The sequence below is a fragment of the Tursiops truncatus genome, chromosome 8, assembly GCF_011762595.2.
Source record: "Tursiops truncatus isolate mTurTru1 chromosome 8, mTurTru1.mat.Y, whole genome shotgun sequence".
NCBI lineage: Eukaryota > Metazoa > Chordata > Mammalia > Artiodactyla > Delphinidae > Tursiops > Tursiops truncatus.
Genome location: NC_047041.1, coordinates 55,805,147 through 55,820,279, shown reverse-complemented (window position 1 = coordinate 55,820,279; position 15,133 = coordinate 55,805,147). Strand labels below are relative to the sequence as shown.

The window sequence follows — 15,133 nt, the reverse complement described above, 5'->3', positions numbered from 1 at the left end:
GTGGGTAGAGAGGCAACAGGGGAAGGGAAAAGGCAAGTGGTACTTAAAAGCCATCTGACCACCCCAGGGCTCTCCAGGCAGCTGGAGCTATTTCCATAAGTTGCCAAAGGAGGCCTGGGAGAGGGAAACTGGCAGAAGGAAGGGAGCTCCCAGTCCCAAAGCTGAGCTTTCTTGAGAGCATCCTCCCTTGCTCTGGCCCTAAGAAGGCAGAGAGTCTCTACCGAGGACGTGCACTTGCAAACTGGCTTGCTGCAAAGGGCCACCAAGGGGCTTGGACTTTCTCGAGGGGCTGTTGGGAGCCATAGAAGGGTTTGGAGCTGGTGCCATGGACTGAGCCCTGGGCTAGGGTCAGGAGCCCTGTCCCTGTGTTCTGCACCTGGCTCATTCCCCACACATGGTAGATGCTCAAGAAATGTCTGCAGGTTTTGCGGGTGAAGGCAGGGGAGAATGTCAACTGGCAGGGAGGCGGGTGGCAAGGAGGAGTCACACCCTCTCATTTTACAACTGGAAACTGAAGGCCAGAGAGGGGAAGTGACTTCCCCAAGGCTTCACAGCTAATAAGGGGTGAAGAGAGTGGAATCCCGACTGCGGGCTGTCCTCCCCGCCTCCCCTTGAGCCTGAGCCTGTGTACAGGTACCTATTAGGCATGTGTGCCACATGTGGTGCATTTGTATTGCTAGAGAGTTATGCAGACATGTGTGTATGTGGATTGCATGAAGCGGCCGCAGTGGGTGGGTGGACATGTGTGTCTGCAGTGTCATGTGTCAGTGGACGTGTGTCTCTGGGGTGTCCTGTCAGGGTGTCAGGCGTGTGGGTGAAGGCCCTGGAGTTGCCTCAGCACCAGGAGGATGGTAGGAAGGTGGGGCTTGCTCTGGGAGGAGAAGGGAGGAGTCATGCGTCTGCCCACCCCTCACCAGCCTCCCACCCTCCAACGTGGCAGCTCACAGGACAGCCCTTTGGGTCAGAAGGCCCCAAACTCCACGAGAGAGAATCAGCGATTGCAGAAGTTGCATTTCCCTGACTCATGCTTGGGGCTGCAAGCACATTCTTGGCTCCTGGACAGCATCTCAGAGAAAAACTGCCAGTGGCAGCCCTGGTTTCCCAGGGAGAAGGCCCACCATGGGCTGGCTATCCAAGCCTTTCTTGGCCACAGTTTTATCCTCTGTTAAAAGAAGAAAGGGGGGCTTCCCTGGTGGCGCAGTGGTTGGGAGTCCGCCTGCCGGTGCAGGGGATGCGGGTTCGTGCCCCGGTCTGGGAGGATCCCACGTGCCGTGGGGGCAGCTGGGCCCGTGGGCCGTGGCCGCTGAGCCTGTGCTCCGCAATGGGAGAGGCCACAACAGTGAGAGGTCCGCGTACCGCAAAAAAAAAAAAAAGAAGAAAGGGATGACGCTTCCTTCCAATTAACGTCCAATAATTAAAAGTGAGATATTGTTTAGGGTACCTGGCCACAGCAAAGGGCCCCATGAAGGTCATTTCCTTGTCCTCTCCCTGTCCCAACTCCCCATCTTCCACAGACAAACAGTTCAAATCCCAGTTCTGACTGCAATTTGCTGTAAGGTCTTGAACTTAGCCTCCCTGAACCTCAGTTTCCTTGTGTTTAAAATGGAGACATTCTTACTTAACCTGAGAGTATTAAATATGGTAATATGAACATGCTGGGCACTTAACATGTTAGTTTTTGTCCTAGGATTCTGTAGGGTGAGGACTGCCTCAATCTAGCCACTGGGGCTAGAGAGCCGTTTCTGCAATATCTGGCAGAACTGGGCCTGTGTACCTGGAAGGCCCAGTTAGAAGATGGTGTGGGAGAAAGAGGGCTGGGGCCCAGGGCATGGGCTCTGGCCCAGCTCCACCTCTGACTTGCTGTGTGACCTTGGGCAAGTTTCTGCCCCTCTCTGGGCCTCAGTTTTCCTCTCTGTACGATGTGATGCAGTTGGATTCCATGGTTTTCTATTTCCTGCTGCCCACACCTCTTGGGACATGGGATTTCCAGCTGAGCCTCTGTCGGGGGAGGGGGTGGGCAGGAACTGCTCCTGCTGGGAGCAGAAGCATTGGACGAATCCAGACCTGAAATGCTGGAGAGTTTCTCTGCATTTCAGACTCTTTCCTCCCTCCAAAAACAGTGCTTTTTCCAAAAAATGCAGCCTGGGAGTGTGGGGGAAGGGCTGCAGTCAGCAGGGCCTGGGCTGGGCTCAGAGCTAAGAATAATGTGGCAAAGGCTCTCCAAACTTTTTTTTGCTGATCTTGGAAATTTAAAGGAGCCGTTGCCTTTCTTTCTTCAGGGAGGTTGCAGGGAGGCTGTGCCTGGAGTCCAGTAGACTCAGGAAGACACTTCCCATCACTCACTCACTGGCCACGCTCACCGTATGCCTTTTCTGGGCACGCCATGTGCTGGGTACTGGGGACTCAGAGTGAGAAGAAATCTCTGCCCATCCAAAATCTCCAATGACATTCAGTGACCATACAGGGTGATGACACGGAGAGAAGGCAGCACAATGCCATAGAGGAGGCTTCTGACCCAGTCTGAGCTACAGTATCGGTCTAGTGAGTCTGGTAGAGAGTGTCCAGACCCAGCCCCCTCCCTAGGCCTCAGCTTCCCTATCGGTATATGGTGGGCATTGGTCCTTTCTACTCTGACCTTCTAGGATTCTGGGTTTATCTAACAGAGTGAGCCTCAGTTTACCCTTCCCCCTCAGGGCCGTCACTGAGGGTCGTAGCACTCAGCTTTCCCCTAAACTTCTGGTGAGGCTTCAGAGAGCTAAGAGATGAAAGGGTGTGGAGGAAAGGAAATCTCTGCGGGATTCTGACATCTGGACCTGCTGAAAATCAAGGCAAACCTCTCTTTCATTACACCAGCTTTGATGGACCCTTAGCTGACCGGCCAATTACCACCTGAGGGCCAAGCTGGGGGTGGGGTAGAGGGTGGAGTGGGGCCTGGGACCCAGGCGATTTTCTCAGTTTCCTTGAATAGCAAGGACTTATTCTTAAAAACAATACACAGATGAGGCAGAGGGAAGTACATGAAAACCAGGACAGCTGCACCAAAGAGATGGACACTGCCCTGAGGCTAAGAGATTTTGTCAACAATCAGACCTGTCCTAAGAAAAGGATACTGGTCTGCCTCCGAGGGAGGTGAGCTCCCTGTTCTTGGAGGAACCTGGGTGCTTGCCTTTTTGGGGTACTGCAGAGAGGACTTCCGCTAGGGGCTACAGACAGGAATCCATGACCTCTGAGATGCCTTGCAGCCCAGAGTCCTCAATACTTTTATTCTAAGATTCTTTGACTCTGAGAGTAAACATTCTAAGATTCCTTGTATGAATTCGAAGATTTCATGGGGATATCATATTCTGTGATGACTACCTTAAGGTTCAAGTGATCTCTGATTCTTTGACCCTGATTCGAAGAGTCTGAAGCTCTTGGGATCTAAGGGTTCCCACAATCCTTGTAATTAGACTTTGAACCTAAGCCAGACTGAGAAGTTAGTCACTCCCACCACTGGGGTAGCCAGAAATTGCCCTCCCCTCACCTCTGCTGCCAGGGACCTGGATGAGTCATCTTTTGGGTGCTGGGCTTCCTTTGCTCCCCAAGATCCAGAGATGCACCTGGAAGCAAGAAGATATTCAGCACAGTTTGTTGATTGAATGAATGAGTGCGTGAGTGAAGTGTCTGTCCCTTCCTCTCCATACTGGGGTCCATGGGTTATCTATGATTTCCCTATTAAAGATTTGGGGGAGGGAGGGGGATGTCCTAAATCATCCTCTACCTTCTCAAGTTCCCTACTAAGATGTACATACCCCCCTCAGAATGTTCATCCTAAGGGCAGGGACTTTGTCCTGTTCTTGGTGGTGTCTTCTGCACCTGGAACGGAAATGAATACCCCAGCTTAGCTCAGAGCTCAAGAGGCTATCAACTGGGGAAGGGTGGGGCAAGAGGAGTTGATAGTGAGACCTGCGGGAGAGGACCCAGACAGGGAGGGGGCAGGGACGACCAACGACAGAGAGACAGAGACAGACAGAGACAGACAAGGAAAGGAAGCAAGGAATGACATTTCACAAAGGAACTGAGGCCCAGAAAGGAAAGTAACTTCTTCAGAGGCACACAGCATATTACTTAGTGGACAGCCAGGGTTTTCTTCCTGTGCACCCCTCCAGGCCCAGGCAGACCATGTGGTGTTTCCCAGGTGTCTCCAATACTTTCCTAGGTGAGGGTCAGGTACTGGGATTGGCCCGACCACTCTTCCTGTTGGGTTGGCCACTGAGGTTGAGCTCCAAGGTGTTCAGGATAAACTGCACATGGAGAAGGGTGCTGCCTCCCAACCTCTGACCACCTCCCCTGAGAGGAAGGAGAGGGGCCCTGACTGAGGACGGGTTGTGTAGGAGAACCCAATTAAGTTTCAGCTCAAAAATGAAGGAATGGATCCACTTGGAGGCAGAGCTGCTGCAGGGAAAGGGGTGCTGGAAGGAATGTGCAATCAGGGGTAGCTGGCTTGTGCAAAGAGCCTTGGGGTGTTAGGGGGCTCCTCTCCGGGGAGTTGGACCCTGGAGACCCATGTCCCCTCCAGCTAAGTGTTCCGAGCTCCCACTAGGGTGCAGAGTCTCAGCTGAATCAAAGGATGCCTGCTCGCTCTGCAGTCGTGCGGGCCCCAGGCGCCCAGCCTCAAGGCAGGGGCTCCCCGGGTGCCGCGACCCCGTCCGATGAGGGGGGCAGTAGGACCCAGGGGCCGGGTGACTGCCCGCAGAGGGAGAGGCGGGAGCCGGGGCGGTTTGGGGGAGGTCTTTGGCTTTTTTTGGCGGAGCCGGGGCGCCCTCCGGAAGCTTTCCTAACTTTCCAGAAGTTTCTCGGGACGGGAGGGAGGTGGGGTGGGGGAACGCCATATATAGATCTGGAGAGCGGGGGCGCGGCGGAGAGTGGAATCCGTTCGCGGCTCGAGTGCGGCACTGTGACTGCGGTCCCGGCGCCAGCACAGCCCGGCCAGGTGAGGGGCGGGGGCGGCCCGGGTGGGGCGGGAGCGGCCGGGGAGAGCGGCGGGAGCTTTGGGGGTGCTCAAGAAAATGAGAGGGGAGAGCGGCCCGCGGGAGGGTTTAGGGGCCACTCCAGAGCCCGCAAACTGGAGTCCCTGGCACTTTGGGGACAGCTGGAGGGTTCGGCATGGAGAACCCGGGGCTGGGGGGTGATGGCGGAGCGAGCCCGAGGGCCAGAGCAGAGATCAGAGCCGGGATGGGGAGTCGGGGCACTCAGAGGGCCCGGAAAAAGTGCAGGGTTCCGCAGAAGTGTGGGGCAGGGGTGCTGGTGGCAGAGAGAAAACAGTGGGGCTGGGAGCCGGGATGCTGAGGCTCGTCCCTCTGCAGGATCAAGGAGGGAGAAGATGGGTCTGGAATGCCTTCCAGCAGGGACAGGGAGGCCAGGCTGGCTTTGCATGTCTGGGTGCCTCCAGTTGTGGGGTTGAGGCCCAAGGGCCAGTGGGCCACCCTCCTCACAGGCTTGCTGGGGGGGCATCTGAGCCTCCTGAGGTAGGGTGGTAGGAAAAGGAGGTGAAATAGCCTTGACTTTTACTGGGCTCTTGGGGTCCCCATGGTTTGGGAGGAGTCCCCCACCGCGGCTCCATTTCTGATCGGCAGCCAGCACCAGTCTCCCCCACTTCCCTCCAAAAGAGGGGTGCGTCCTCCCACAGAAGGGACAAGGGGGCGCTCCCTAGAAGGCTTTGAGTCACCCACTCTAATTCTGTCCACCGCCACCTGGTTCCTGGAGTAACTGCAGGGTTAAGGCTACTTAAGAGGCCGGGGTTCCCTGCCCCCAGCTTAGGGACATTCCTGAGACGGCTGGAGTGGTGGAAGAAGAATGAAACCGCTTCCAGCATGACCAGAAAGGCCTGGCCCCTCCTCTTCCCGGGCTTCCGGCTGGTCCCGCTGGTCTGCAGGGCCCGGATGGAGGCCGGATGGAGGCCGAAGGAAAATCAGGGGGCTTTGGTTCCCTGGAAGTCTCTGGCTGGGACCACACCCTACTGTCCTCTGGCAGTTCATCTGCCCATCCCCCCTTCCTGAGGCCTCCGTGTCTCCTCCTTTTGTCTCTGGTCACCGGGATTCCCAGCAGAAATGTTTTTCCACGGGCTGTGTAACAGGACACCACATCCAGCCCTCCAGAGGGGCTCTGTGGGTGCTTCTGGGAGGAAGGAGCCCTGTGCTAGGAAGCCTGACCCCCACTGATCCTTGGTGGACTGGAGGTGGCTCCCTGCCCGCTCTCTGGCCTCAGTTTCTCCCACTGTTTGGTGAAGTGAATGACCTCCAAGGTCATTGTAGATCTGGGACTGGTTATGTGTTCCTTCTGCCAGGGGCAGTGCAGACAGGGTTCCATATGGGGGCTGGGCCTACCAGGCCCCCTCCTCACCACCACGCCAGCTCTGCCCTATCCCATCCTCCTCACTCTTCTGTTTTCTTTCAGAATGAAAAAGGCAGGCATTGACCTCCCCCTGAGGCAGTTTCAAGGTACTTTAGCCCTCCTCAAGTGTTCGAGAGCCCTTCTGGTGGTCCCCCCCCAGCATCTGCTTCCCTTCCCTCTACTTACAAAAATCTGGAACCCAGTCTCAACTTGGCCTGGCTAGCTGTGGGCACAGCCCTTGGTTCTGGGCTCGTGTATTTTTCTTTATGGGAGTATAAATCTTCTAACCTTAGCCTAAGGGCTAGGATTTCTCTGTAGCAACAGGGGCTGGGCTGTGGGAGGCTGGCTTGCTTGCAGTGACTTGCCTTCCTCCGTTCCTACTGCTGGGTTAACAGGGCAGCCCTTCTCCATAGCTGCACATCTCCCTGCAGAGAGTGACGTTGCGGGCTGGAAGCTAGGGCCAGGGAGGCTCTGTGGCACCCCCTGGGACCTGAACCCAGGCCTCCCGCTTCCCGAATAGGAAGCCCTCCTCTGCAGGCGGGTGCAGATAATTCAGTTTCCAGCCTGCCACGTCACCCGGCGCAGGAGCGCAGCTGTGTGGCTGCCTGAGGAATCCCAAACTAGTCATTTGGAGCTTTCTTAAAAAGCCCCTCCCAGCCCTTTAAGGTTCTGGTTGGCTGGGGGTGGGGCTGTCAAGACAGTGCCTGCCACGTGGCAAGGCTGTGAACTAGACTCCGAGACTGTCTCTCAAGGGGATGCTGGTGGCCTCTGCAGAGCTCCCAGCTCTGGCATTAGCTGTCTGGACTAAAGGCGGCCTTTGAATAGGATGACCATATATATGCCTGTTGTCCTGGCCTAATAATTAGTAGTGTCCCATTTTACACTCCTAAGTGTCTTTTTTTGTACAATAATTATATGGCCGCTCTGCCTTTGAGGCTCCAGGCCTGGTGGGGAAGTAGCTAGGGCTGGGAGGAAGGCAGGCTGGGCCCTGAGATATTCCCTTCCCAATCCGTTCTTTAGGGTGAAATTCTGTCTTACCTCTGCAATCCATACTCTAGGCTACAGATCTCTTTGATACCTCCCCCCAGGCAGCTGTGGGGCTCAGTGGCCTTCCCTCCTCCCACCACCTCTCCCCATGTACCTTTTGCTTCTCCTCTGCACCACACCTCCAAGGAGGTGGCAGCCCAGGGAGGGGGGCCTTGGCTTGGTTCACAGGATGGCTGCAGCAGTAGAGTCTTCGCAGAAAGCCAGTGCTCCCCAGGCAGGTTCAAGGCCTGAGGGTCGTCCACCAGGATTCTGAGTTTTCCGTCTTCTTGAGGACCATGAGATGGAATCTGCCAGAGCCATGGGATCACCGCGGCTCCTTCCAAACCTTCCCTTTGCCATGTCACCTCCTCTTCCCTTGTGCTGCCTGGAGAAGCGGAAATGACCTCAGATTGGAGGAGTGTGGAAATAAGTCCATGTGGAGAGACTGTCCTGATGGGAGGCCCCAGAGAGGGGAGAGGGGCTTGTCCTAGGGGCCACTGCTACTGCTGTGGTTTGAGGAGGGGACCTGAGGGCAATCTTGAAGCCACAGAGTAGATAGGCACGTGTGGTGATGACTGTCAGATGGGAGGGAAGAATGGAATCTGAGGTGGCCCAGCTTCCTGGGAGAATGAACACACATCTGGCCACCAGCCTCTGGTGAAGGGGTGTTGGTGTCATTGTTCCTTTGAGCTGTGACTTACCCTCTCCCTTAGTATCCTTCCTCTCAGGAAACCTTCCCCCCCCCCACACCCGCCGGCTCCCCCCGCTTTTGTCCTGGGGATTTCACATCCGCTCCAGGGGCTGTGGGCAGACGGGCAGGCAAGTCCCTGCCGAGACAGAAGCCTGGGCATGGAGACCTAGACCCATACAACTTGGAAAATGGCGCCTGAGGCTCAGAGAGGGGAGCACACACACATGCACACAGGCGAACTCAAGGTCACCCTTGGGGCAGCAGAGCAGAGCATCTGGACTCTCTCATTTAATGAGTGAACCAACTGGCGACTCATTAACATCCCAGGGCAGGAGGAAAGGCATTCGGGGAGGAGCAGGCCTGTACCTCCACCCCACATGACATCCTTTGTCCAGGCCCCTGAGTTTCATGCAGACCCCGAGCCCATCTACCACTTTTTTTTTTTCCCACTGGAAAAGGGCCCCAGGGTTGTATGAGATCAGAGCTAATAACTAAAGGCCCCAGGTTTGGGCAAGTGGCCCTGGTTTTTGTTCATTAAGGAACAGCTGAGGCCTCTTGTGTGCCAGGCACTGGGGATATAGACAGAAGCCAGACTAGCTAGGTTTCCTACCCTCCTGGAGGTCACAGACTAATTAGGGATGGAAACAGTACATAACAAACATAAGTCTAAATGTTAAGTTCAGTGCAAGAAATCAATAGAGCTGAGGTGGGGATTTGCCTGCTTTGGCTAGGGAGTCAAAGAAGGCCTCTGAGAGAGTGGGCAGACGGAGACCCCCAATCTGGGCAACCCGGAGTTAGGTCCGGGCTCCCTAGAGCTCTGGGCCATCTTGCTCCCATCTCCAGGGGACTTGGTGACAGCCAGAGGCTAGGGATGGTTGTTGGCGAGGAACGACTAGGGCTTCAGGGCCACCCTCTCTCTGCCACCCTCACAGGTCCTCCGTGGTGCTCACACCCCGCCTCCCAGCCATGCGTGCCCTTCTGCTCGTCAGCACCTTCTGCCTACTGGCCAGGGCCCTGGCCGCCGAGGTGAAGAAACCCGCGGCTACAGCAGCTCCCGGACCGGCTGAGAAGCTGAGCCCCAAGGCGGCCACGTTTGCTGAGCGCAGCGCCGGCCTGGCCTTCAGCCTGTACCAGGCCATGGCCAAGGACCAGGCGGTGGAGAACATCCTGCTGTCGCCTGTGGTGGTGGCCTCGTCCCTGGGGCTAGTGTCGCTGGGCGGCAAGGCGGCCACGGCGTCACAGGCCAAGGCGGTGCTGAGCGCCGAGCAGCTGCGCGACGAGGAGGTGCACGCGGGCCTGGGCGAGCTGCTGCGCTCGCTCAGCAACAGCACGGCGCGCAATGTGACGTGGAAGCTGGGCAGCCGCCTGTATGGGCCCAGCTCGGTGAGCTTCGCAGAGGACTTCGTGCGCAGCAGCAAGCAGCACTACAATTGCGAGCACTCCAAGATCAACTTCCGCGACAAGCGCAGCGCCCTGCAGTCCATCAACGAGTGGGCGGCGCAGACCACCGACGGCAAGCTGCCCGAGGTCACCAAGGACGTGGAGCGCACCGACGGCGCGCTGCTGGTCAATGCTATGTTCTTCAAGCGTGAGTCCGGAGGGGCGGGGCAGGGCGCGGTGGGGCGGGGCCTCCTCTCCCCGGAGCCCCGCCCCTGGCAAATCAGGTCAGTGTTCCCGTGCCGAGCACCACAGCTGGGGCTCCTTCAGTCCTCATTAACAACCTGTGGACCCAGAGGGAGGCACTGTTACTGAACTCTTGTTACATACGAGACACTAGATTCAGAGAGGTGTAGTGTTGTGTCTAAAGGAACGGGACAGAGATGCAAGCCCCACTGAAGGACTCCATAAGATGTGCTCCTGCCGTGTTTCATCACATCAGAGTGTTGTTGCTTGTCTTGGAATCAAATTTAGTAATCAGTTCTATCTCAGTAATGAGCTGGAGAAAGGCTCCACATCTGTGACCATTACTAACCCTCAAAGCAACTTTGGGGGCAGGTGGTGTTACCTACATTTCACAGGTAAGGAAACTGAGGCTCAGCTAGGAGGAGAGAGCCCGGACTCAGGTCCAGGTGCATCTTGAATTGAAGATTCGATTTGGGCTTAATGTGTATTTTTGAGTACCTATATGGATAGCACTGTCCCTCTCACGGCATGCTGTGAGGATGAGGTGACCCCTCTTTTACAAATGAAGGGACCAAGATAGGGGTGAAAGGTCTTGCAGCCAGTTGGTGACTGAGACTGAATTTGAATACACGTCTGTATGTGACATAGGGCAGGGCTCATGCCACTGTCACGTATTCATGGTTTTTTGGGTCATTTTGGGGGGCACAGAGACAGGGCTTGCAGACAAGAATGAAGGGTGGTCTTGGGGCATCCCCTGCCCGGGGCACAGACCTCAGTTAGCAGGTGGGGGGGGAAGTCTAGCTGAGCGCATGCTGCGCAAATGCCTGACAGCTGTCAGGGCGGAGGTGGACATGGTGGTAGCGAAGCTGAGGGTCCTCCTTCTGAAGGCACCCCCTGTCATGTGGAAACGGGTAGGCCCTAAATGTAGAGAACCGTATCTTCAGGCAGCATGTCCTGGGGCCAAGACCCACACCCCCAGGGAACATGTACTCTGTGGGCTGGGTGCTCGGGGGGAGGTGGGCCGCAGTTGACCCCAGAAGACTTTAACAAAGGCCTTGAGCAGGGAGAAATCCAGGGTATGCAGTTGAGGGGAGTGTCTTGACAAGATGGGGGCATCTATTTCTGACCTTGTGTTCTACTTCCCACTACAGCACACTGGGATGAGAGATTCCACCACAAGATGGTGGACAACCGAGGCTTCATGGTGACCCGTTCCTATACCGTGGGCGTCACCATGATGCACCGAACAGGTAGGTGCCTTGCAGGGCGGGGTGGGGGGGCCAAGTGGGGGCTTGAGGGTGCTTGGGGCCTGGCCCGCCCCCGCCCCACAGTGTTCCCAGCGCCGTTTCTGCTCTTCTCCCAGGTCTCTACAACTACTATGATGACGAGAAGGAGAAGCTGCAAATTGTGGAGATGCCCCTGGCGCACAAGCTCTCCAGCCTCATCATCATCATGCCCCACCACGTGGAGCCCCTTGAGCGCCTTGAGAAGCTGCTGACCGAAGAGCAGCTGAAGACCTGGATGGGGAAGATTCAGAAGAAGGCTGTTGCCATCTCCCTGCCCAAGGGTGTGGTAGAGGTGACCCACGACCTGCAGGTGAGGGATGGCCCAACTCAAGGGCCTGCAGGGCTTGGAGGGGGGCATGGCGCACGGGGCAACCATTCACCAGCTCAGCAGGTCTGTCCTGAGCCCCTCTGGCTGTCCAGGCAGTACTGGGCTGTGTTGGGGGAGGAGGCATGGTCCCTGCCCTTGGGAAGATGGTGATAACATCAACAGCTAAATATTGGGTTGGCCAAAAAGTTCGTTCAGGATTTTCTGTAACACCGTACGGAAAACCCAAACGAACTTTTTGGCCAACCCAATATAATTGAGCACGTGCTGTATGCTAGACACTCTTCCTAAGCACTTTGCATGTATTAAACTCTTAATTCTCAAAACAACTTTATTAGGTAGGACTATCAACCTTATCTTACAGATGAGGAAAGTGAGGCTCAGGAAAGTGAAATAACGTATCCAAATTCACACAGTCAATAACTCAGACGTTTTTGCAGGCATGCCTCATTTTATTGTGCTTCGCTTTACTGCGTTCTTTTACAAACTGAAAACCTATGGCAATCCTGCGTCAGACAAGTCTATTGGCTCCACTTTTCCAACAGCATTTGCTCGCTTCGTGTCTCTGTGTCACATTTCAGTAATTCTCGCAATATTTCAAACCCTCCACCAGCAAAAAGATCGACTCCCTGAAGGCTCAGATGATGGTTAGCATTTTTTAGCAATAAAGTATTTTTAATTAAGGTATGTACATTGATTTTTTAAGACATAATACTATTGCAGAGTTAATAGACTATAGTATAGTGTAAACATAACTTTTATATGCACCGGGAAACCAAAAAATTCGTGTGACTCACTTTATTGCAATATTCACTTTATTGTGGTGGTCTGGAGCCGAACCCGCAATATCTCTGGGGTATGCGTGTATAGACTGTTCAAGCTGGAGGACTGTCCCCCATGCAGTAATAAGACTAATAATGGCTTTCAGCTCTGAGTCACTTGGCTGGAAACTTAACCAAACCCGCTCAACATCATTTCTCCCTCATGACCACCCTGGGTGGTGGGCAGCGGCTCAGAGAGAAGCAGTGACTCGCTAAGGTCACCCTGGCTAGTAAGCAGTGGAGCTGCAGCTAGTTCTCAAGGTGAAAACTCAGGGTGGCCTTTTTGTCAATCAGGAGAGAAAGATTTTTTCCTCTACTCGAAAGGGAAAACGTTCATCTCATTCCTTCCTTGGATTCCAGAAATGATTCCTTGGCAGGTCTCTCACCTACAGAATTGTTTCAGACTTGTTGCTGAGAGAGCGTGGAGAGAGAAAGCTTGAGATGAGATGGGGCTTAGGCTCCAAACTGGAGACTAGTGGAACTTGTGTGGTCTGTACTGTAGACGGCACTGAGGGTTTCCAGAGGAACCACCTGTCTCCCTCTTGCGCTTGTCCCGACTCTACCCCAGCCCTTTCTCCTGCAGTTGCTGTCATCTGACTCCCCTTCTTTCTCCCGTGTTTTCCTGGCACCCTGGTTGGACACACTACCCGCTATCCTGCAATAGATTGAGTTGGGAAATTCCAAGAGGGTGATTTGTGCAAAGTCAAGGGGACTGGAATAGCTGGGCCTAGAATGCCTGTCTCAGGACACCCTGACTCTCAGATCCCTAGGTCTCGTGCCCGTTTGGCCATGCTGGGGAAGTGCACTGTCCCGCAGAAGCCTGGGCCCTGAAGGCTGCTGTTCACTCAGCCGACAGTCCTTTACTGCCACCTCTTCTGCACTGAGAGCCAGGGAGAGCCCTGAATATGGGCCCTGCATTGAGGGAGCTCTGAGCCAGGTGGGAGAGACAGACAGGACCACACACTGATAGCCAGAGGGAGGCCAGGGGTGCTGAGGCCCAGAGAGGCGCGGCTCCAGTCTTGTGGGATAGGGAAGCCTTCCCGGAAGACGTGGAGTCTAAAGGGACCTACAGAGACAGGGTAGCCACTGAGATGCCATCGAGGATGCAGTTTCAGGGAGGCTGTTGAGTGGAGAGCGGAGTGGGACATACTGAGGGTTAAGGCTGCAGTGCAAGCACAGGTCACAGGAAAGAGCTTGTCCTTGGCTTCCAGGGTGCGGAGCCTTAGAAGAGTGTGTGTGTGTGTGTGTGTGTGTGTGCTTTTTGACTTTTTACTATGGAAATGTATAAAGATATATTAAAGAGAGATTAGTATCAGGAACCCTCATGTATCCGTCACCCAACATCAACCATCATCAGCTCATGACCAATAAGGATTCATTTATACACACCCATTCCTCACCCATCAGATTATTTTGAAGCAAATCCCAGATATCATATCACTCTGGAAAGGTTTTAAGCCCCAGAGTGATGTGGTCATAGCTGTCCTTAGGATAAGTCTTTCTCAAACGAGTGTGTCAAGAATTACCTGGAGAGTTGGTTCAAAAGGTTCCCAGCCCACCCCCAGAGATTGTGATTCCGTGGCTCTGGGCTGGAGCCAGGGAATGTGCGCTTCGTGTAAGCCCCTGGGTCACGCTGATGCTGGCGACCCACCACCCACAGTCTGAGAAGCACAGGTCAAGGTGGCTCGGCGGGGCCAGGCATAGATTCTGCCTTTTCCCCCTGGGCCTTAGTTTCCTCATCTGTGACGTGGTGATTGGAAGCTGTTGCAGGGTTTTCATGAGAATTAGGAAAGCAGTGCTTGGCAGTGCCCACGCCATGTCTGGCACACAGAAGGTGGCAGGGAGTGGTCATCTCTGCTCTGAGGGAAGAGACGGGAGGAGACGGCAGGCGGTGTGGGTGGAGGGTGAGGGTCTAGGAGCCTTACCCACCGTGGCCTCACCGGCACTCACCTGGTCCTGCAGAAACACCTGGCTGGGCTGGGTCTGACTGAGGCCATCGACAAGAACAAGGCAGACCTGTCTCGCATGTCCGGCAAGAAGGACCTGTACCTGGCCAGTGTGTTCCACGCCACCGCCTTCGAGTGGGACACAGACGGCAACCCCTTCGACCAGGACATCTATGGGCGTGAGGAGCTGCGCAGCCCCAAGCTCTTCTACGCCGACCACCCCTTCATCTTCCTGGTTCGAGACACCCAGAGCGGCTCCCTGCTGTTCATCGGGCGCCTGGTCCGGCCCAAGGGTGACAAGATGCGAGACGAGTTGTAGGGCCCCAGGGTGGGTGTGGGATGGCACGGGGCAGCGGGAGGCTCCTGAGACACATGGGTGCTATGGGGGTGGGGAGCTGAGGTACTGACCTTGGATGGTCCATGGGGTGGGGGTGGGAAAACAGGGGGGCTGGCTGTGTCTGAGCAGACCTTCCTAGCCAGGATTCACTCTGCCTGGACACAGGCCCCCAGATGTCAGGATGCTGAGCCCAGAGACCCCACATCCTGTGGGAGCTGGGCAGCAGTCGTGGAGCCCTGCTCTCGGCCCTGGGATCCAGGCTGCCTCGGTCAGTGTTCATATTTATAGCTGTGTGCTTTCTCATCTGTGAGACAGAATCGAGTTGGGGATTTAGCCAAGCCCTCATGGAAAGGGGGCCCTCTTCCTGATACCACCACCACCTCAGCCCCTCCCCGGCTCCCTCCCAATCTTCTGACTTCCCTCAACTATAAAACTAGGTGCTGCAGCCCCTGGGACATGTACCTGCCCCCTGCCCCTGCCCCCCCATGGGTCTGACCCCAGTGAGGGGGTCGGGTATAGCTTATGGGGGGGCAGGGGGAGCTCTTGGGCAGACTCCAGTCAGGCATCATGGGGATGAACATTTTTTTTTCCCTTTTATAGATTTTCAAAGATGGGGAGGAAAGGGGGGAAATGAGCCTTTGTTGCTGTCAAACAAAGATCTTATTTGTACAATTGTTTTTTTTTTCAATAAAATTTTCCAGTGAAA

General features: G+C 55.3%; 1 protein-coding gene and 1 long non-coding RNA gene across 6 annotated transcripts in view; one reads left to right on the top strand and one right to left on the bottom strand.

Annotated features, from left to right (window-relative positions):
- LOC117313407 (uncharacterized) overlaps positions 1 to 8,113 on the bottom strand; it is a 24,534-nt gene extending 16,421 nt beyond the window's left edge. For all 4 annotated transcript variants that reach the window (XR_012333418.1, XR_012333419.1, XR_004527877.2 and 1 more), the window contains exons 1-2: positions 7,514 to 8,113; positions 3,524 to 3,599 (exon numbers count right to left, since the gene is read on the bottom strand). This is a non-coding gene — a long non-coding RNA (uncharacterized lncRNA). The remainder of the gene's footprint in view (positions 1 to 3,523; positions 3,600 to 7,513) is intronic.
- Positions 4,819 to 15,133, top strand: SERPINH1 (serpin family H member 1). 2 transcript variants are annotated; one of them, XM_073808438.1, is made up of 6 exons: positions 4,886 to 4,972; positions 6,436 to 6,479; positions 9,022 to 9,677; positions 10,864 to 10,962; positions 11,076 to 11,308; positions 14,107 to 15,133. In XM_073808438.1, the coding sequence occupies exons 3-6, from the start codon at positions 9,056 to 9,058 to the stop codon at positions 14,407 to 14,409; spliced, it is 1,257 nt and encodes a 418-aa protein (XP_073664539.1). In that variant the 5' UTR covers positions 4,886 to 4,972; positions 6,436 to 6,479; positions 9,022 to 9,055; the 3' UTR covers positions 14,410 to 15,133. The 2 variants fall into 2 exon arrangements, with proteins under 2 accessions (XP_033718143.1, XP_073664539.1); XM_033862252.2 differs by lacking the exon at positions 6,436 to 6,479 and having other exon boundaries at positions 4,819 to 4,972.